The 22,002-nt window shown below is 58.3% G+C and overlaps 1 protein-coding gene and 1 long non-coding RNA gene across 4 annotated transcripts in view; one reads left to right on the forward strand and one right to left on the reverse strand.

The window, feature by feature from the left end:
* DHRS3 (dehydrogenase/reductase 3) overlaps nucleotides 1-11,685 on the reverse strand; it is a 37,442-nt gene extending 25,757 nt beyond the window's left edge. The window contains exon 1 of the mRNA XM_028512285.2: nucleotides 10,607-11,685. Within this exon, the coding sequence (XP_028368086.1) occupies nucleotides 10,607-10,801 (195 nt within the window). The 5' untranslated portion in view covers nucleotides 10,802-11,685. The remainder of the gene's footprint in view (nucleotides 1-10,606) is intronic.
* A 251-nt stretch (nucleotides 11,686-11,936) lies between these two features.
* LOC118500516 lies at nucleotides 11,937-21,544 on the forward strand. Of its 3 annotated transcripts, XR_004903066.1 has the most exons (4): nucleotides 11,947-12,914; nucleotides 13,399-13,712; nucleotides 18,235-18,381; nucleotides 21,343-21,544. It is a non-coding gene; the product is annotated as an uncharacterized LOC118500516 (long non-coding RNA). The 3 variants fall into 3 exon arrangements; XR_004903068.1 differs by lacking the exons at nucleotides 18,235-18,381; nucleotides 21,343-21,544 and having other exon boundaries at nucleotides 11,937-12,062; nucleotides 12,174-12,914; nucleotides 13,399-15,783; XR_004903067.1 differs by lacking the exons at nucleotides 18,235-18,381; nucleotides 21,343-21,544 and adding an exon at nucleotides 14,137-15,783.
* Nucleotides 21,545-22,002: the final 458 nt, after the last annotated feature.

Consider the following 22,002-nt stretch of genomic DNA (forward strand, 5'->3'; position numbering starts at 1 on the left):
GCGGACCTACCAGGGGCCTCCGGTCACGTGAGCTGTCGAACCAATCCCAGGGGACCCTCCGGACCCACCGTCAGGAAAGCAGGAGTTAATGTCGTTTGATCCGTTTAGACTCCCTGGCTGCTAAAGGCACGTACAGCACAGACCGCTAGGCTAGGGGCTGTTGACACGGCGGTGCTGTCTCACAGAAGGACCCGGAGGTGACGAAACTCACTGATTCAAGAGCAGATACCCTGGGTTCAAGTCCTACTTGGTCGCTTAACAAGCCGCGTGATCTTAAGTTAGTGACCCTCAGAATCTCGACCCATGAAAAGATAACAGAACTCACTGTGGGGAGGAAATGACTGTAAATTGCTTGGAAGAGTCCCTGGTCTGTAGTAGGTGCTCACTAAACACGGCCTCCACCAGCTGTGATGGATCGGCCATGCATTTGCTCAGGCAACGAACATTAATTAAGTGCTTACCATGTGCCGCACACTGTGGTTAGGACACTCAGTGAGTTAAGAGGATATGTCCCCTGTCCCTGAGGATCTTACAGTCTTTTGATGAAGACACATGACAACAAGCAGCCACAACGCGTGGTGAGTTGCCACGGTAACCCATGCCTTTGACCTCACCAAAGCCCAACCCTGTCCAGTTGAGCTACTTGGCCGCAGAGATGAAAATGACTAATGCCCACGTCGGGACAGCTGGGTGGCTGGTGGGGGGGTGGGGGTTGGGGGTGGGTGGCGAGCCGGGACGCAGCAGAGGTCCCACCCTGGGCCGGCCCCCACCCTTTGGCCGCAGAGGGCCTTGCCTGGACCAGCCCCTGCCCGTGGAGAAAGGGGCTGTTGTCAGCAGTCCCCCACCAGGCTCTGAGCCCTCCCTGTGCGAAGATGATCCCCTCCCACGGGTTTCTAGAAAGGGTCAAGAGCTGAAATTCCTGAGGGCCTCTGTGGTCCGGGCAGAGCTCCCCCTTTCCTCCCGGGGGAATCCCAGGCCCGGGGCGAGTCCGGCCAGCGGCTGTGTGCCTTTCGCCCCTCACGCCCAGCAGAGCGCCTGGTCCGACAGACAAAAGGTGTGGAGCCGGGGCTGGGGGTGTCCCCTGTACCCCCCAAGCCCCCACTAGACGGAGCCACCATTTTGTGCAAACGTTCTCATGGTGGACCGGGAGTGTTACATGTCATTTCACCGCATCTTCACCCCCCCATTTTTCAGATGGGGGGAATGGAGCTCAGAGAGATGAAGTTCCTTGTCTCCAGGACCACACAGCGGGTCCCTGGGAGGCCCCCGGGGGTTTGTGAGACAGGAGCTGGCTCCCAGCAGCCCTGGCCTGCAGCGCAGATGACACGAGCACCCCGGCCTCTGCCCCTCCAGAGATCCCGGTGGCTCTGACACGGCCTGTGGGCCAGCCCTTGGCTGTGGGACTGCATAGGCCATGTCACATTTTCCTACGGCTGGGAGCTGGGTTTGGGCTGGGTCCCCGTGGGGAGCTGTCTGAGTTCTGGGTGAGTAATGAGGGCTCCCTAGTGACAACGGAGGGGCCCCCGCTGAGGGCCGAGTGGGGCCTGGGGCTCCATGTGCTCGGGGTGGGAGTGGGGCCCCTCTCCTGAGGGCCAGAGGCACAAACTGAGAGGAGGTCACCTCAGTGCACAAGCTTCCTCACCCTGGAGTAGAGAGAGAGCCAACGGTCAAAGACCCAACTCGAAAACCCTCAGCCGGTCCAGGACAGGACCAGCGTGGAGAGGGGTGTGTCCTGAGTGACTTCCCAGCGTGATTCTTTTTTAAAAAAAATTACTTTATTTACTTAATTTTAGAGAGAGGGAGAGAAACATCATTGTGTGGTTACCTCTCGTGCGTCCCCCACTGGGGACCGGCCTGCAACCCAGCCATGTGCCCTGACTGGGAATTGAACCCGCAATTCTTTGGTTCACTGGCCAGCCCTCAGTCCACGGAGCCACACCAGCTAGGGCCCAGCACAGTTATTTTCAAGCCTATTCTTTCTTCTCTTTCAGTCTGTGGCATTCTTCACGAACACACACCCAGATCTTACTTGGAATTCTGAGCTACGGAATGGACAGAACGGAAGCCAATCTAGTTAAAGGGGGGAGGGGGGCTTGGAACCCACTCTGCTGCACCTCCACATGGTCCCACCTGCCTGGGGCCCCCCAGGTGCTCTGGAACAGTTTGGTAATATGATTCAAGAACCTCGGCTGGTGCTGGGGTCTGTCTCGGGGGCTGCTGGGGCTCGGATGGCCCACGGGGTGTACAAGCAGGATGTGCAAACAGGAGACAGCTCCCCTACGGACACCCTCCAGGGGTCTGTTTTCAGTGCAGACAAAGTGACCATGTGGCTCATTGATCCGAATGCTTTTCTAGCCCCGCTGGCAGGGAATTCAAGGTCACATTCCCCGGAGCAGGGCACGGCCAAGTGCAGTCGTAAAGGCTCGGGCTGGGTGGCCTTCGCTGGCATTCAGCACCACCCGGCTCCAACTCCGTACTGTCCACCCCAGGCTTGGTCCTGGCTTCTGTGCCGCAGGACACTGGAAGGTCCCCTGCCACTGACTTAAGCTCCAGTCCAGGACCCAAATCCAGGCTGGAAGGAGTTAGACAGGTTTCGGTCAGATCTAGTCCAGGCCTGTCGAACCTGGTGCCTGAGACAGGCGTGGGGGCGGGCGTGGGGGATCCTCAGCAGCACACAAACGTGTGTCTTGGTGCAACCTTTGTACTCTCCCCAGGTCCTCAGAGGGTTCTATAACCAGCAGAAGTTGAAGACTCGCTGCAACCCCCTCAGCCACCACCCCCTTCAAGAAGTCTTTTCCAAGGTTTCTCTTCGTCTACAATGATCTCTGCCTTCTCTGTCTTATCGAGCTCCCTGATCACTTGAAAAGCTCCAGCGTGGTGTCGTCAGGTGTGTCTGGAAGGAGTTAGCGTGTGCTCCTTGCACACGTGAGGGACTGGACCGCGGCGACTGGCAGGAAGAGCAGCTGCGCCGTGTCCCGGCCCACCAGCGAGCTGTTCAGAGCACAGCCTGATCCCCACCGACGACCTTAATCCTCTGGCCAGGGGCCCAGGCATTGTATGCAAATAATGCTACTCAGGGGTTTAAAAAAAAATGTTTTTGTCGAAGTCCTTGTCACTGCGTCCTGGCCCCATCCTGTTGACTGCTGCACTGCTTATCACCCTCTCTCCAGAACCTTCCATGCACCAGGCCCCAGCACTTCCCAGCGTGTCTCTCGACCTCTCCATAACCCCGACCGGGGTAGCGGCCCAGGCTGAGTTCTTTTTCCGGCAGGGAAGGCCCTAGTTTTTAAATGGGGAATCCTGGGTTCCAAATCTGACTCAGGCCCAGCATCCTGGGCACCTCACTTCACCAGCACCTTAGAAGTGGGCGGCTGACCACACCTGCTTCTGGGCTGGGGCAAAGCAATGACTGTGATAAAGCACTGTGCATGCATGTACAGGAGCACAGTTGTTACATGTGGTGCCACAGTCACGGACAATACCATGGTCACATATGGTACCACAGTCACACACAGTACCACAGTCACGCACAGTACCACACTCACATACAGCACTGCAGCAATGTAGAGTACTGGAGCCCAAGGATCTCGGGAGAACTTCAAGGTGGCCAGTGTGGCCAGAACATAGTGAATGAAGGGGAGAGTGTGGTGGATAAGGGAGCAGGGTGGAACTGAGGGACATGGGAGGGGGTGAGGGACATGGGAGGGGGTGGGGGAGGAGGGCAGGGTGTGGAGGCAGGGCAGGGGTGGGGGAGCAGGGCAGGGGGTGGAGGCAGGGCAGGGGTGAGGAAGCAGGGCAGGGGGTAGAGGCAGGGCAGGGGTGAGGAAGCAGGGCAGGGGTGAGGAAGCAGGGCAGGGGGTGAGGGAGCAGGGCAGGGGTGAGGGAGCAGGGCAGGGGGTGGGGGAGCAGGGCAGAGATGGGGGAGCAGGGCAGGGGGTGGAGGCAGCGCAGGAGGTGGGGGAGCAGGGCAGGGCATGTTCCTCTCCTCAGAGCCCCTCCCCTTCTCTCTGCCTGGAGTTTTGCGCCGCCTCTCCCACCAAGGTCTCATCGTGGGCCTGGCCTCCTCTGCCTTCTCCTTCACACTCGCTACGACCTAACGCACCATCTCGTGTCTCCAGTTTATTACCTGTCTGCCCCTCACTAACCGGTCAGCTCCAGTGGGGATGTTTGTCTGCAACGCTGCCCGCTCTGTCCCCAGTGGCCAGAATGGGGCCTGGCACCCGGAAGGGGTGTGGCACGTTTGTTGAATGACTTAAGGAGTCCCATCAGCCCTCCGTTGCCTACCCTGTCGTGGCACCTGGCCCCCCACTTTCCGAGACTCCCGGCGTGTGCTCGTTTCCCTGCCTCGTGTTCAGGGCGCCCGCCGGCCTGCAGCAGACGCCGCAGATGCACGCAGACGCACGCACACCTGAGAACGCCGCGTCTGAAGAGGCTCGCGTCTCCGCTGTTCATTTGGCTTCACCTCTTTCCTGACCCGTGTGGCTCATCGGAATGTCTCCAGCATTCCCTTTCAAATACCTTATATACTTGGCATATTTGTTAGATTATGTCTTCTAAAGCCACCCAGGAGGACACCTTACAACGTTCTAGGCGTGGTCGTGCGTTTGCTCAAAGATAAAGACGGGCGTTCGGGTCTGAACCCTCCGCACGCCCATGGCCAGAACCCTGCCGGATCGGGAAGGCGGCAGGCGGGGGCCGGGCCTTGGAGGACACGCGGCAGTGAGTGCAACGAGCAGCTCTCTTTCCAGGACAGAGGGGGAGGCTGAGAGCTAGGTGCGCGTGAATGTGGCCCAGATGACTTCCTCGGGCACACCTCGGGCAGCGAGAAGGTGGAGATGGACCAGAGACGCCGGGAAGGAGCCTTCACGCGGAGCAGACGGGCGGCGCTCTGCGCAGGGGTCAGCAACGCCCCCGGCTTCGAAGGGCGGGGCCTTCGGAAGCGCCCGGAGTCTGAATGAGAACCACCGGGTGGGCCGGGCAGACCAAAGCCGGACTCGGCGACTCCGGCCCCGTGGTCTGGACCCAGCGAGCCTTCTCCGAAGCCCAAATACTCAATTTGGGGGTTTTCGGATAACACGCAGGAAGTTCTGGTTGACGTGCTAGTTGGAAAACTCGGACCCCCCCATTCCCTTGAAAACTACGGGTTGAAAATATTAACGTCCACAGGAGAGAAGAAACCACTCTGGCAGATGGCTACCTGGTGGCTGCGGAGGTGGTTCAGGAATGGGCGGGGGGTGGTCCTGCCCACCGAGGGTGCGCTTTGTAACAGAGCTGCTTAGTTTTCATTAAGTGGAATCTGATGACTAGCAAAACAAGGCTAAGATCACCGCAATGAGGACAAACTTTTTTTCTTTTTCTTTTTTTGCCAAAGGCTCCTTGCACCTCAGGGAGCTTGGCAATAGGTTTCTCTCTGGGATGGCTACACGTGAGAGCGGGCTGGGACCTCAGCGATCATTGGGTCCCCTCTGATCACCACATAGGTGTGCCTCTTGGCTGCAGCCCGGAGCAGGTATCGACTCTTCTAGGGTCCCGGCAGAGCCCGGCCTAGAGCCCAGTCTCTGTCGCCCCTGCCCAGGGGAGCCAGGCCACAGGGGGCACGGCCCTGGATGTGGCCGATTTTGTTCCCAGGGGAAGGAGGCGGGGCAGTAAGAGGGAGGTGCTTGTCTGTTCCCAGAGCCGGGCCAAACTGTAAGGCCCATTGTCTGAAACCCTGGGGCTGGCCGAAAGGCTTTCCCTAGATGCCACAGGTAGGACAGGTGGCCTGCCCTCCCGCTCCCAAACAGGAGCCCGGTGCTCCTCCCAGAAATTCCCGGCAAAGGCTGTGCTCAGGGAGAAGTTGTCTCCCAAGCCACCCTAGCCTCCTTGATCTTCACTACGTTTCGACTGTTTCATGCAGGGACTTGGCCCTGATGGCTCTGGGTCCCACAAGATCACTGCTCGAACCCCTCGCCTCTCCTCCTTTTTTCTTTTCTCATCGGGACTGGCCGAACTCGGAGTCTGAGATACACACTCCCTGCTTATGTCTCAAGTCCTGTGATATTTTCTGTCTTTGCCTTCCACCCCCCTCCCCCAACTTCAGCCAGGTGCACACAGCCTTTGGTCGCGTGGTTTCTCACACCTGCATCGCCCTCCCGTCTCGCATTCCTTCTGGTTGAAGCTCTTGAGCTTCTTCAAGGCTCACTCAAAGGCCGCCTCCCTCATGAAGCCTTCCCTGAGCAGGTGAGCAGTGCCCCTGGGCTTCCTCTGATTAGCGCACCCGCCCCCCCAAAGTCATGTCTACCTGGACCCTCAGAAAGTGGCCTTATTTGGAAGTAGAGTGTTGATGTAAGAGACTTCCCAGCCTGTAGAGAACTTTTTTGAGTTTATTTGAGCCAAACTGAGCACAATTGCTGGGAAGCAAAGTCTCAAGGGATGCAGAAAATGGCTCATGTAGAATGGCAGTTTTGTAGCTTATGTTACATCAGAATCAAAGGAGAAGATGCCCTGGCTGGTGTGACTCAGTGGATTGAGCACTGGCCTGTGAATCAAAAGGTCGCAGGTTCGATACCTAGTCAGGACACATGCCTGTGAGAGGCAACCAATCAATGTATCTCTGACACATTGATGTTTCTCTCCCCCCCTCCCTCTAAGAGTAAATAAGTAAAATAAAATAAAAAGGAGAAGAGTACGGAGGGTTACATGAAATCCACTGGTGATAGACTAAGGGGGCTGGAGGAAGCAAAGTGGGGGAATCTGTGGGGCTGCATAAAAAGCAAAGCAGAGGAACACATGCCCCTTTCACACTGGTCGGTGTACAGGGCAGTTTAGACTGACATTTACGGCGTGCAGACCTGGAGCTCCGGCAACGAGACAACCACGAGGGCCCCCGGTCTCTGCTCCGTGTGGCGGGATGCCCTGAGGGGCCTGACAAGGAGACGACTCTGCCACTGCACGGGTCTGTTCCCTTAGACGCAACATGACAACGGACAGGCTCACTTAACAGGGTCCAGGGAGCTAGGAGTCTAGGATGCGACCTCCACCATGACTTGCTCTCAGCTAACAAGTTTACGTCCGGACCTTCCTCTGTGGTTCTTTTCCATCTGAGTTTGTAGGGCTCGCCGTGCTGGCCTCCCCTGCACTTGTCAGGTTGCGTAGGGGCCCCCTTTTTGTCCACGAGGGTCTTTGGGGATGTCATTGGCTAAGGATGTCAAGATGAGGTCACAGTGAACTTGGCACGTGCCCTAAATCCAATGACTGTGTCTTTGGCAGAAGAGGAGGGGACACAGGGATACAAAGAGAGACAGAGAAGACGCAGGCAGAATCTGGAGTCCATATACAGCTTGGGCCCATCCTTCTACCCCTCCCCCACCCCCAACCAGGACCCAGAGCCACGCCAACACCTGGCAGGTACACTCGGCAGGCTTGCTGAGGTCTCGTGGAGATGGGACAGCTGGGCCTGGGCCCGCCCTCGGGGCTGGAATGGGAAGAATATGGCGTTTGCTGAGTGGATGTGATGGGGCACAGGAGTCACAAATCTGTACAGGAGGTTAGTTCCCGGCCGGCTGCGTTAGGAACAGGGTTATAGACCCATGCACTAGAAATTCAAGAACAGCACGGCAGAAGCCACTGTGGGCCCGTTCTCACACCGCCTCCCCCCCGAAATACATCCCTGAGTCCCGGCTCTACCCATCCCCGACCGAGGGGTCAGGCCCCGGTATGCGGCCCCTGCCTCTGCAGGCCTGCAGTCACGCCCGGAGCGCCAGTCCGGCCACTTCCTCATACTGGACGGAAGGCTGGAACAGCCACTGCAAACGCTTCCAAACAAACAGTGCGCTCCTCCTCCCCCTCCTCCTGCTAAAGCCCTGTCAAGGTCAAAGACTTTGGAAGCTGGGCCAGCTGCCTAGCCAGGAGCCTTTGGGGGCAGGGAGGTAGAGGGATGGGCCCAAATGCTCTATAAATGCTTGCGTGGGAGGAATTCCAGGAGGACGTGGAAAATGAAAAGGAAAGCCTTCCCCTTGGAGACCCTAACCATGACCGGGGGCCCTGCCTCGGTAACCCTGGTACCTGGTGGGAGGGAGACCTGCCTCCAGGTGGGGGACTTCCCCATTCCCGGAGCCTTTGTGTCCCTTTAAGAAAAACTCTTATTTGGGTCACCTTTACAGCCTAAGGCACACTGCTGCCCACAAATATTGCCAAATCCCTTTTGACTCAAGGTCATTATGTGAAACTGGATTGTCCCCCCCCCCCCTTGAAAAGTAAACAGACCTCTCCGGAATGTGCCAGCTCTATACAGAGACTCAGCTCTTCTTTCTTTCTTTCCTTCTCTCTGGGGGGGCCTTTCCCCTCCGAGTCCAATCCCACCCAAGCCCACGCCAGAAGCACTCCCAGGTGCAGCCTCTACCCCCCTCCCCCCCCAGGAAGGAGAGTCACCCTCAGCTTGATGGTCTCACCCCACCACAGGCTGCAGGGTTGGGCAGGGCCCTCCCCCAGCTCTCTCTGGCCGCTCCAGGGCTGCCCCAAAGCCCACGCCGTGCACACGACCCCCTGAGCAGTCTCCCAGAAATTCCCCACGCCGCAAACACTTGCTCCTCAGGGCCCAAACACCCCTAGGTCTGGAGATTGTCCCAAGGCCCTCTCCCTGGCCCCAGGAGGACTCAGGCCAGAAGCCTCCACTCCAAATTTCCCACGGTGGCAGCGAGAGGACGGCTCATTAAAAAGCAGCTCCAGTAATTGGTCAGACAGTGATGAGTGATAGGGCGCGCTCGCTCCTGGGCATCCTGACTGCTCCCAGGCATCCTGACTGCTCCGAGGACAGACGTGAGGGTGCGTGGCACTGGGAGTCTCATAGGACCCATGCACCCGGCCTCTGGGGCCAGGCACCAATTTAAGACATACTTCTGAGTGGCCCTGGGGTGATTCCCTGGAAAAGCAGGTCCATTCTAAGAGAGGTGGGCGCGGTTCCCAGGGCTCTCTGCACTCTTCTCCCCTCCTCCCCCCTAGGGTCACATCCTTCTTTCAGTTTAGGCTTGTTTATAGTCAGTCAAGTTTTTCCACACAGACTCAAAGAGTCCTTCCTATGCCCACTGCAGCCAGTTACAAGCGCAGTAAAAGAGACCCAGGACTTGGGCCAGCTGGAAGCGTCAGAAGAGAAGTTTCTGTGGGGTGCAGACAGCTAAGGAATGACAATCACACGAGATTGTCCCGGAACCACGGCCCCCAGCAAGGGCACCCTCATCTGCCCTCCTGATCCCCCTCCACAAAGGGCTTTGGGAGTCCTTCCCCAGGGGGGCATCACCCCAAAGAAACGAAACCACTGAGAACAAGCGTTACTTCTCCTTTTTCCGTGTGTCCAAGGGTTAAAACCACTTCCGAACTCCCCTTCCAACTGCAAGGTCAAGCAGCTGTCCAAACCACCCAAGGAGAGGCAGGAGCCCCGGACAGCTGACCCCTGCTCGCTGGGCCAGGACAGGGCCCTGCTGGCCGGCGAGGGAAGAGTTAATGGCAATCAGCTTTGGCTGATAGCTGCGGCTCCAAAGTTCAGTCCCAGTCCCAGCCACCCCGGAGGAATTGTAAATCTCAGGGCAGTATTTAACAAAACAAAAGCAACCTGGAATTACATGCAGGTTTGGTCCTCTACAGTACATATTTACTTAATCTCCTAGGTATGTGGCCCCCTGTCAGATCAGCTGGCTCTGCCGGCCCTTTCACCCCCCACCCCCACCCCACCCCCGGCTCTCAACAGTTTAAGTTTCAAACGAATTCCCTGTTTTTGCTCTTCCTCTTCACAGGGCTGGGTGAGTCAGCCTGGCTCGGGTCGGAGTTGGGTGACAGCCGGCTGCTCACCCTCCCCACTCTCCCGCACCGGGTCTGGGGGAACTGGGGGAAGAGGTGCCGGGGCTACCAAAAAGTTAAAGGCAAGAGCTTGGAGAAAAGGATCCCCCCTCTGAGGAGGGCGGCGGGGTGGGGGGTGGGGGGGCAGGGTTGAAGGTAAGAACAAGGGCTCTTTATCAGCTGCCGTTCTGGGTCCCTCGCTCCAGATTTCCAAACACCTGGGCCTGCGAGTGCCCGTCAGTCCAAACTAGACCATCCAAGACCGCCTCCCTCTCTTCAAACCCAGACCAAGCGCCCCCTCTCTCCGTGCCTCCGCCAGAGCTTCAGCCGCCCAGGTTGGGGCTGGGAAGCGGGTTGCCAAGGAAAATACCAAGAGCCAGCTAGCAGGCGCTGGCTCCCAGCTCTCCCCAGGAGCGCACACACCCTGCACTCACCAGGGTGGTGGCAAAGAGGGGAAGTGAGGAGGGGGAACGCGGCACCTTCCTCCGGGAGGGAGGAATGTGGGAAATGGGTGGGTCTCCTAAGTTTCGGGGTGGGGGTGAGCGGCCCGCCAGCCACCGATCCTCAAGGAGCGGATCAGCTCGGGACTTGCCAAAACAGACAGTCCCGGCGCCCGGGAAATTTACAAGGTGAAACCGACTAGCTCAGCATTCGCCGGTGGCGCAGAGAGGTCGGGCGGCGGGCGACTCTCGGCGCCCGGGCGCGGGCTCCAGCCGCCGCAGCAGGTGGGCGCCCGCCCCCGGGGGCCCTTCTCACCTTCCGGCTCCCACCCCCCGGACTCGCACTGCCCACGTACCTTTCTGGCGCCGCGTTCTGCGAACTCGCGAGCGAGCTGGCGCCCGATGCCTCTGCCGCCGCCGGTGATGAGGACGTTCTCCCGAGACAGGTCCCGCAGCTTGGCGGGCAGCACCAGTCCGACGGCTGCTTTTGCCACCAGATAGATCATCTGCAGAGGGAACACCACCAACGCGCCCAGCCATTTCCACACCATCCTCCGCGCCGCGGAGCCGGGCAGGGCGTGGGGCGAAACTCCCCGGACCGAACAGGAATGGAAAAAAAAATAATAAAACACCTCAAAAAATATATAAATAAACGGAATGAGGGGGAGAGAGGCGTCCCACCTGGCCACTCTTGAAATCACTTCTTCTCAATGCAAAGCACCGGGTGAGAAAAAGAAGAACGGAAAAAAAAAAAAAGATAAATCCTCCTGGGGAGGAGAAAAAGCGTCTCAGAAGGTTGGGACAGTAAGGCGGGTGGAGGAGAAGCCGGAGGTGGGAAGTTCTAACAAGAAGTTTCTTGCCCCAGCCGCCGTTTCGGCTGGGGAATTCGCAGGTAATGTTTACAGGCTGACAGAGGAGTTTAGGCAGGGGAAGGGAGAAAAAAAAAAGGGCACCAACCACACGCGCGCACCCCGCCACAGTCCCGCGGTTTCAAAGTGCAAGATAAAAAAAAAAGCAGTTTCCAAATTGTAGCGGCACCCCCACCCCTTCTCCAGGAAAAAAAAAAGTGGGGGAAAAGTGCTTGGAGCTCCCAATTTCAGCCCGCGAAAGTCTCCCGACTCATTGCTATTCTTGGGCTCAGGAAATTGCTTAAACGCGCTCTGATTGCCAGCAACGTGCAGCAGAAGTGGGGGGTCCGGGTGTCAGTTTCTTTACGTGCATGGCTCGCCCTCGCGCGCGCTCGCTCTCTCCGGCTCCCTCCCTCTCTCTTCCAGCAGAGTCTGGGAGTTGCCGCTCGATCCGGCTCCCTCTCTCTCCCTCGTTAGCATTTATTGCCTTCTTTTTGTCCTTTCCAACTTGGAGAGGGCCTGGGTATGGAGCGCGCGTGGATCGGACGCCCGGGTCTGCGCTGCCTTATTCATTCGCTCCCGAGGCGGCAGCGGCGCGGAGCTAGAGGGCGGCCTTTTTTCCCCCCATTTTTTTTAATACCCCATTAACTCTGATTGACAGTTAAAGTTGGTCGGAGGCTTCACTCCCGTTCTTCTGAGTGGCTGCCGCTGCTTCCCCTCCCCCTGCGCTGTCGCGGGGCGCGCGCGCGCGCGAGCGCGGGCGCGCACTCGGGCTCGCTCCGACTCGAGCTCTCCCCGGACTGGCTCCCCTTTTTGCAAGCCGGGACTTGCCGGCGGTGCCTCCGAGGGCTCGCAGCGTAACTCGAACACGCTGGAATCGACTCCTGCGAACCGGCTCCCTCCTTCAGACATTCCTCCTTGTCCGGGACGCGGTCTCTCCGAGCTAGGGCGCCTGGGGGACCAGGTGATTTGCCCCTGCGTTCCGGGCAGGCCTGGGGGAGCTTGCGCATGCCTTGATCCAACCAGGTCGCCCAGGGTTTATTTCAAGTTATCCGTTTCATCCCCCTGCCTGCAGGTAGGACCAGGAAGCCACTCCCGACCTTTGCCCGGCCGTCTTGTGTCTTCACTCGGACTGCACTTTCTAAAGCTGCTCCGAGTTTCTCACGTTGATGGGGGAAACAGCTGGGGAGCAGGGTTTTGCTGTGAGGGGAAAGGGTGGGCAGAGTAGAGGAACCTCTGCCCCCAAGGTGCCAATAAAATCCCCATAAGATTAGGTGGGAGCGTATTTATTGCTCATCTGGGCTAGAATTACCTTGACTGACAGCAATTTCCTTAATAACAAAAGCCTGTAAACAAAACGTCCTCAACCAGGGTCCCCCTCCGTGCAGTGCCGGCTGCAGTGTCTCTGGGTCTCCTTGGGCTGCCCTAGCTGGGCACCCTACCTTGCAACGTCCCGTCTTCCCCCATGAAGAACGCCACCCCTGCTGGAGGGTGGGACCCAGCTATTTAGAGCTGTCTGTTGCAGGAAGTCTGGGAGGTGACTCACTAAAGAGAAGCCCCAGTTAAAAGTGCTGATGGGACTTGCTTCCTGCTGCCCCTGATGGGCCCAGGCCAGGAGGAGAGAGAGGAAGCCAGGGAGCTGCCCTGTAATCTGGGGCAGCGGTTCTGCACGGAGACGTGTCCAGGCCTCATCCCCCCCTGCGTTCTTCCTCAGCCCGGCTGGGTGCACCGGGTTCGGCTTGTCCGATGGTCTCTGGCTGGTGACGCTGCTGGGATCCTCAGAGAAAGTCCTTTTGAGAAACTCTCATTTGGGGAGGTGAGGCTGGGGGTGACCCCCTCCTCCACAGCAAAGACCCTCTAGATCTGGGGAGAAGTTCTACAGGGGAGGGTCTTCCCTCCAGATGAACTGGGAGGGAAACTGGTTATCCGGAGAGAGCGAGGAGGGTTTGGGAGAGGGGGCTTGACTGCCCTGCACTGAGAGCTTCTGTTCTGACTTTGAATCTCCCACGGACCTGGCAGTGGGGTCCCAACACCCCCATTTGCCAGGTGACCCCACGAGGAAGGGCAGGAGGGAGGGATCCGAATCCAGACCGGGTCCCTCTTCTCAGCCACCCCATTCAGTCAGGAGGGAGCAGAGAGGCGCAAGACAAGGCTCCCTTCTGCCTCCATCCAACCCCCCCAGAATAGGGCCTGGAGGCTGGCAGGCCTGCCGTTGCCTTCTCTGGACTCCCCGGCCACCCGGGGCCACCGGTAAAGTCAGGACTCCGTCGGAGTGACTGCTGCCGCCTCCTCCCTTGCAGTTCTGTAAAAAGGGAAAAGAGACCCTAACTCTGGAGAGACAGGCCTCTCCCACCCCGCGGTGGCTGGTGCCGGCCCAGGCCTGCCAAGAAGACAGCTCACAAAGTCTAGAGCTGGAAGGGGTGCGCGCTGCCTGATCCCATCTGTTATCCTCGAGGCCGCCTAGTGGCCAGGACACGACACTGTGCCTCCAAGCTGCCCCAGCCTCCAGCCAACTTACCTTCCAGGTCTCAAAAGGCTCCTGAAGATCACATAGCCCCGCCCTCCACACACACAGCCGCTGCTTTATGGGGAGACTGAGGCACAGGGATGTTAAGTAACCCATACGCACAGCAGTGTAACTCCCTGATCCCCAGCCAGCGGCCCCCACCCTGCTCAGGTGCTGGACCAACGAGGTGACCACTGGGTCCTACCTAACGATTTCCGCCGGAGTGGGAAGGAGTCTGAGAACCCCAACTGCACTTCGCCCCGTCACACCCTTCACACACATCCTCACTGAATCCCCTGCATAGCCCAGGGAGGTGGGTGCCCCTGTGCCCATTTCTCAGGAGGACACAGAGGCTCCACAAATCTGAGTAACTCATGCAAGGCCACGCAGGGGCTCCCCTTGCTTCTCCCAACCATCTTGGTTTGGGCTGAAATCAGAGCGAAAAGGAAAGTGCTGGGCAGTGCTAACAGGAGGTGGGACTGGACTGTGGCGGGGAAGCAGACAGATTTTCTTCTGCTGGTTCCCCCTTCAGGATGTGGGTTTGTGGGTCTGGCATCCCTGTGAGCCCCCGGCCTCTCCGTCCCCAGCTGCTCCGGAGAGGGGCTGTCATGTCCTCTGAGCCCCCTCCAAGCTCTCCAGGAAGATGAGGGCAAGGGGCACTGAGGGGGGCAGGGGGGGAGTGGGGATAGGGTGCACAGTTTGGCTGGCAAGCCAGCCTGGAGGGACCCTGTGGCCTGGCTTTAGCAAGAACTGCAGGGGACACGCCCCTCCCACCCCTCCCCCCTCTCCCCATCCCAGGTCCTTTGCTCTTGGTATCTCCTCCCCCCTTAGTTTCCTTTGAGGCAGGGGGTGGGGGATGTAACTCCTGGGCGAAGTTTGAAATTTCACATCGCAGCCTGGGGAGAGGGCCCCACAGTCTGTCCCCTCTCCCCCCCCCAAAAAAAAAGTGAAAGGAGCCTTTGTGGGCTTGATGGAGGAGGGAGGGAGGGTACAGCCTGAGGAGCTAACTTTTTCCATGACTCAGCTCTCCCAGCCCAGGGTGGGCGCTGGAGGTGGGAGGGCTCCACAGGGTGGGCGGAGCCGCCTCCTGGCCCCCTTCAGCCAGTGCCAGGATTACAGGTGGTCCCCCAAGACAGCCACCCTTGCCGGATGGGCCACCAGGCTGTCGCCAGTCCTCTCCCACCCCCCATCCCCAGGGCCAAGCCCCATCTTTTTTTTTTCTTACTGTTGCATCCCCAGTGCCGAAGACACCAGTGCTCACGTGCAGTCGTTTAACCGGGCCCTTTCCTAGTTACCGTCTCCGCTGAGAACTGGACAGATCCATGGGCCTCAAGCCTTGCCTTCTACCATCTACTTATCCGGGGCCTGGAGAAATGAAAGTCACCCACGATCACACAGCTAAGAGATAGAGGTGGGCTTCGAACCGTGGCCGAACGCTCAGCTCTGTCTGCTTTAGGCTTGGGTTTCCCCCACAACACACAGGATCAATCACTCAGGGAGCTCATCAAACAGGCAGGTCCCTGGGCTCCCGGCCTGGGCTTTTGGGACCAGCATCCGGGGTGGGAGCAATGGGGGAGCAGGAGTCCAAGGGCAAGTGGTTGTGCCAGAGCATCCCAGAGCTGCCCATCCGTGGCACCTCCTCATTTCCATCCTGCACACAGGCTTCCTTGCCCCTCTGACCCCGCCCCCTCCACCCCCACACAGGAGCCATCTCTCCTTCGCACTGTCTTGGGCTGGTGGCTCTCCTCAGCTTCACAGGCACCTAGTGGGGAAGAAAGAGGAAGCTGGAGGAGCAGGGGTGCCCTTCACTCACTCACCCCTTCAACCCATCCACCAGCCAGCCTCCAGCCCTCAACCTGGGCGGCCCCTGTAGGGGCAGACAGGCCACGGAGGCTGAAGCAAGACAGGTAGGAGGGGAGTGGAGCCGTGCGGGGTGATTGTGTGGTCCGCAGTCAGCCGGCAGGAGCAGGGCTAGGACGCTGGGCCAGGTACAGAAGGTCACCAGGGTGGAAAGCCCCAGGTGCCTAGCAACGGGCAGAACTGGGAAAGCAAGGACCTCGCTGCCCGACGACCTTTCCTCCCCTAGTGTATCGCTGGTCCTGTGGTTTAGGGCCCCGACCTTTCATAAATATCACTGGTCACGTGGTCCAGACCCTCCCTGACCTTTCCTCCCCTGGCTTGTCACCAGGCCTGTGGCAAACCTCCTCGGAGGAGGAACAAGAGGCCAAAGAGTGACCTCGTGGGACTGGCATGCGGGCCCCTGCACGACCACTCCCTTGAGCATCGACCCCTGGGGATGACGTCTGGGCCTCGGATGTGTGTCAGCTGCAGGCCCAGAGAAGCAGAAAACCACACAGAGCAACGCTTCGGCTGACAGACATCAATCAGGATGTACGTTGACCAATAACCTGTGGCCCTGGTGTGGACCAATCAGTAGACACCACGGCCCTGAAAGGACACGCCTGGAAAGCTGATGAGTACCGTTTGGGATCGCCCCTGAGTCCTCCAGATAAATGCCCTCCAGAGCAGGGCCCAGTGCGGCCTGTGCCCAGCCCGCCCCCTTGGCGGGGTCTCCCTGCCTCTCTCTCCCCTGAGCTCTGAGTGCCCCTCTGTTGCCTCTGTGACTTGTTCCTGAGCCCATTTCCTCCACGGCTCACTCCTTCTACCTCTGTGACCTTCCAAATACACTTTCTCTTCTAGTTTGAGTCTTCGCTCTGAATTCTTTCTCAGCCAAATTCAAGTACCAAGGTTGCTGAATGGGGATCTGGTCTGACTCGACCCGTCTGAGGAGCACCCGGTGCCCGTTGGCCACCAACAGTTCAGGCTTGGGGTTCTGGCAGCTTTGGTTCCGACCCCGGCTCTGCCTCATCCCAGCCCTCGTTTCCAGCTTCCTCACTGGGAGAGGGAGGGTAGTAACGACAATAGGATTAGATACCAGAGCTCCAGAGATGCCAGCTCTTAGGTGGCCCCTGCTGGCCAGGGCCTCTTAGTCTTGCTGAGGAGTCGGAGCCACACGGCTGCCATTTGGCGGTGCTCCTGGGCTGACCAGCTGGGCTGGGCACTCCCCGAGTGGCCCGGCACCTTCCACCCCACACCCACCGGCAGCCTTTTCTCTGGGACCTTTTCTCCCTGGCCAAGTAAACCCCTAACCCTTTTGCAAAGTGGCGTTTATTCCTGGAAGCTCTTCCCAGTTCCCCCCTCAGTCCCCGATGTCCCTGTCCCCAGCCAAGGCTGGCCTTGGGGTCCCTCCTCTTGGCCCCCACAGTTCCGTCCCTCCCAGCACAGTCACACTGCACTGTAATCACTGGTTTTCTGACTGGGAGCTTTTCAAGGGTGGTGGCTGGCTGGAGGGTGGGTGGTGGCTTGGAGAGCGTGTGACCGTGTGGTGGCCCAGCGCCCCGAGGTCAGAAGGGCTCTGCATTTGGGTGAGTGCTCTGAGGTCACCATCTTGTGATTGGTAATTTCGTCTTTAACTTGTGTTTCATAAGTGAAGTCAGACCTGTGGTCCACCCAGTGAAGACCCTGAGTCACTGACACAAAGCCTGGGGAGCAAAGGTAGTGAAATCCTTCAAATGTGTATCTCCATTTATTCACTCACTCACTCCTTCACTCATTCGCTCACTCGTTCACTCACTCATGCATTCATTCGCTCACTCATTCATTCATTCACACATTCACTCACTCATGCATTCACTCACTCATGCATTCACTCACTCATTCCCTCACTCATGCATTCACTCATTTGCTCACTCGTTCATTCATTCACACATTCAATCACTCATGCATTCATTCATTCATTCATTCACTCACTCACTCACTTATGCATTCACTCATGCATTCCCTCACTCACTCATTCCCTCACTCATGTATTCACTCACTCCTTCACCCATTCGCTCACTCGTTCACTCACTCACTCATGCATTCACTCACTCACTCATTCACTCACTCATTCACTTACTCACTCATGCATTCACTCACTCATTCATGCATTCACTCACTCACTCACTCACTCATGCACTTATTCATTCACTCACTTGTGCGTTCACCACGTACTTGCTGAGCGGTTGCTCTGTGCCTGGCCCTGTCCTGGATGTTGGAGAGACAGCATCCTGGGAAGGACAGCAAAGTCCCTGCTCTGTGGGCAGAAGGAGAAGATGACCAGGAAGAATACAAGCAGGGTCACGGCAGAGAGAAATGGGGTCCCTGTGGGGACAGAGTGATGGGGGTCAGGAGGTTGGGCAGCTATTTATGGAGGGTGACCAGGGGAGGCCTCCCTGAGGTGACAATGGGGCAGAGCCCTGAACGGAGTGGGGAGAGAAACCTGAGGAAATCTGGGTGAAGAACCCCAAAAGGAGGTACAGGAAGTCCAGAGGCAGGAGGATGCTCGGCTGGCGGGGGAAGGAGATAGGTGGGGGGCTCCCCTTGGGGCCTCGGGGCTCATCAGGGGCATCTGGCACGGGTGGGCAGGACATGCTGAACCTCAGGCCCCAGCCCAGGCCCCCTGAGCCAGCTCCTGCCTTTTCTTCCCCTCCACCTCCAGGTACTTCCTGCACGTGCTCAAGTTTGGGAAGTGCCAGGGGAGGGCCACACAGGCCACGGGGTGACTGCGGTCTCACTTTCTGTGCCACAGGAGCAGAGGAGGCGGATGGGATCCGTGTTCTGGAAGCAGCGCTCTGCTGCTGGGTCCAGAGCAGCCTGTGGCAAAGCAAGGGCGCGCACAGGGACAGCCGTGAGGAGGCAGCGTGGGGTGTCCAGGGGAGGTGGCCACGGCGACCAGGTAATTGGCAGGTGGGCAGTGACCCCTGGAGGCCCTGCTGCCATGAGCATGAGCTCAGGGGCCTCTCAGGGGGGGCCTTTCCTCAAAGGACACTCCTGTCGGCAGGATTTTAATATCGGTGACTTGGTGTGCTGCACACATGTGTACACGTGCACACACATGCACATACATGCACACATGGCTTTGCTGGACGACTGGCTACTTTGCTCTGAGCAGAACCAGCTGGCAACGTTGAGTGAGAGGGTTGGATTTGCAGAACCGCCTGGTCCAGCAGAAACCGGTGTTATGTGCACTTGAAGAGGGACTGCTTTGGAGGGTCTTTGTGGGGATGGACGCCTTGGGGGGAGGGGGGTGAGTTGTCTGAGACGCAGAGAGGGGACCTCAGGCTTCAGACAAGTGGGAAAATCCCTGTGGGGAGGGGACACTGGTCGGCAACAGTCAGAGACATTTGAAAATCCCACAAAATGCCTTTTCTTTTAATTCAGAACATTTTTTCAGAAGGGCCCCTTTTCTCCTTGGTGAGGCCTGGCTAATAGGACTGGACGCATTAGAAAAAAACCTGAAAGATCAAAAAGCAGGTAGAAGGCTCCTTCCAGACCACGCGAACCTCCCGCACACAGGAGAGCATTTTCCGTGGAATTCTGTCTCCCGTCATCCCCTGCGACCACGGGCCGCACAAAGACGGGTCCCCTTCCCGTTACTCTCCGGAATCCCCAGCTGGGGCAGCGGGGCGGGGCCAGTGGGGCGGGGCCAGCGGGGCGGGGCCAGCCTCGCCCTGTGCACTGCGGTCCGCCAATCCCTGCCGGTGCCCACCACCGTCAAGCCAGCAGACATCAATCTAGGAAGACCTAAGGAATCAGGGAATCATCTGTTTTCTGGAGATGCGTTTGTGGGGACCGACCAAGGTCATGTCCACGGTGAGAAACAGACAGTCACTAGGGAGACCGGTTTCCCTGAGGAGCTGAAAAAGAAACGCAATGAGACGTGAGAGCGCGATCGCGGATTGAAGTCATTGGGATGAGCTAACGTTCACCGAGCGCTCACCGCACCCCTGGGTGCCGTTCCTAGCCCCTCAGAAGTAGTATCTTCTTGAGTCCTAACAGATGGGGACGCTGAGACCCCCCAGCTGTTGAGTCACTTTGCTGGGGCCACAGGCTTGTGCACAGTCAAGCAGGACGTAGAACTCTCGGGGTCTAACTTGGGACCCTGGTGTCTCCCCTCCGTTGCCTCTCGGCAGTGGACACCCCTAAACCGGTTACATCTCTGCTACTTACTAGAAGGCTCTCCGAGATGCCCCAGAGGGCCCCGTCCACACCTTCGGAGGGGGCGGGAGGATGCGACAGAGGTGAGGCCCTCGGCTTCACACACGTACCCCCTATCCTCTGGACTCGGTTTCCTTGGCCACATCTGGCCTCCCGTCTCCCCGAGCCTGCCAGCCCTGGCTCCACTGTCGACAAGCCCCATGGGGGCGATTGTTGCAGTGTCTCATTGCATACTGATTGCACTCATCCGTTTATAAAAACAAGTAGGAAGCAGACAGACAGAAGTGCCTCTGTTCCTCATGTGGAGATCAGGGCTTGTGAGTGCAAGAAGCTGAGTGATCACAGTTATCACCACATCTTTACCGAGTGCCCAGGGCACCACGATGCCGCATGGGGTTAGCTCGGTAGCCGTTGCAGCCACCGACTGCGGGAGAACCAGGGCCGTCTAGTTCAGCGGGCGAGGACACCGAGGTCCAGAGAGGCCCAGTAGCCTGTCCAAATGGTGCTGTTTGCAGCGGCGGCGCTGGGGCACCCCGTATAATCAGATCTACTGGACGGTGTGGTGCAGCCTGTCAGGTGCACGCTGGGCTCACACTGGGGCAGTCGATTGCAGAGGAAAAGACCACGAACACCCCTACACATGCACACGATGTTGACAACATACCATGTCGTTAAAAATGTAGTCTAAAGAGCAGGGTATAGCCCTGGCTGGCGTAGCTCAGTGGATTGAACACGGGCTGTGAACCAAAGTGTCGCAGGTTCGATTCCCAGTCAGGGCACATGCCTGGGTTGCAGGCCATGACCTCCAGCAACCACGCATTGATGTTTCTCTCTCTCTCTCTATCTCCCTGTCTTCCCTCTCTAAAAATAAATAAATAAAATCTTAAAAAAAAAAAGAGCAGGGTATAGGTTTTTTTTTCTTTCTTTCTTTCTTTTTTTTTTTAGCTCCTGGGAGTAGAAGCCTGTTTTCCCACAGTCACAACAGCGAGACCCTGAAAGCGTCAGGACACAGATTTGTGTGGCCAGCGTGGTGCCGCTTTGGGAGAGAACCAGTCTGAGGTACCGATCCGCATTTCCTTTGTCGCTGCTTGGCCAGGATTTACGGTGTGTCAGGCGGCACACGGGATGCTTCGGAGCCGTTTCATTTAATTCCATTTAATCCACACGGGCCCCTTGAGGGAGTCTGTATTGCCTGTTTGGATCTGTGGAACTGAAGGTCAAGCAGCTCGGCCAAGGTCACGGAGTCCGCGAGTGGCCGGTATGGAATTCAGAGTTAGCTGTTTTCCTTCAGCGTCCTTTTCTCCGCTCCTTTGTCCCCCTGCCCGGGCGCTTGGTCTTCCTGTCCCGGGCATGCCCTGCACGAACCACACGCACGGGCCCGCGCAGCGGGAGGACGGGAAGAAGCACATCAGAATGCTCCCAGTCTCTGGGGGACCGTGGTGGAGTGATAGCATAGTACATGTGATTCCCATCATTTTAAACGCCTTTAAAGTCCCAAGGAAAAACCCACTCGGTGATCTTTCTGCACAAGCACGCTTGCTTTCGAGCCGGCGGCGGGAGCCAGGAGTTCTGGGGGGGAGGCCACGGAGCCCCCTGACTAGGGGCCTCTTAAAAAAGGCTCTAAAAAAATCAGACAGGGGAGCCAGAACCTCTGCTTTTTGGAACCGCCTAATCCGCCCTATAATACCTTGCTTTGTAGGAAAGTTCTGTGCGCAAATCCCATAAAATCCCGTGACGGGGAGCCGACTCGGAGCCTGCCCAGAGCGCGGCGGCTAATGACCGCCGCCTGCCAGGAGCCTGCAGAAGCCATCAGACCCGGCACAGCCCCCACGCCGGCCTCCCGCCTAAGTCTTTCTAATAAGGACTCTTTTCATGGGTTTATAAAAACACTTTGTTCGGATCACGTTGGGGCTTTATTTCCTCTCCCCCGAGCGCCGCCCGTCTGGGGGGGCCGGAAGGGGCTGAGACGGCCCCTGAAGTTTGGGGAGCCAGAGGAAACCACAGGTTTGTAAAGCCAGGGATGATTTACCATGCCCCCCCCCACCCCGCCCCCCGCAGGGGCTGGACCTTCAGTGAGGCTGCTTTGGGGGGGGTGGCAAAGGGGGGACAGAGTGACTGTCAGTGTTGCCTGCCCCACCTGGGCGTGGGTGCAGGCGTGGGTGCTGCCCGAGGAAACCTGGGACGACCTTGGGCAGGTCGCATCCTTGGGGCTCCCGTCTCCTAAGGTTGAAAACGAGCGTTCTGTGACCGACCTCGCAGGGCTGTCGTGAGACCAGAGGGGCCGCCTGACACTCCACAGGGGTCTTTCTCCCCCTCCCCTGTCCCCACCATGGTGTGCGTCCCCGATGGCTACCTGCGG

The sequence above is a fragment of the Phyllostomus discolor genome, chromosome 5 (genome assembly GCF_004126475.2).
Source record: "Phyllostomus discolor isolate MPI-MPIP mPhyDis1 chromosome 5, mPhyDis1.pri.v3, whole genome shotgun sequence".
NCBI lineage: Eukaryota > Metazoa > Chordata > Mammalia > Chiroptera > Phyllostomidae > Phyllostomus > Phyllostomus discolor.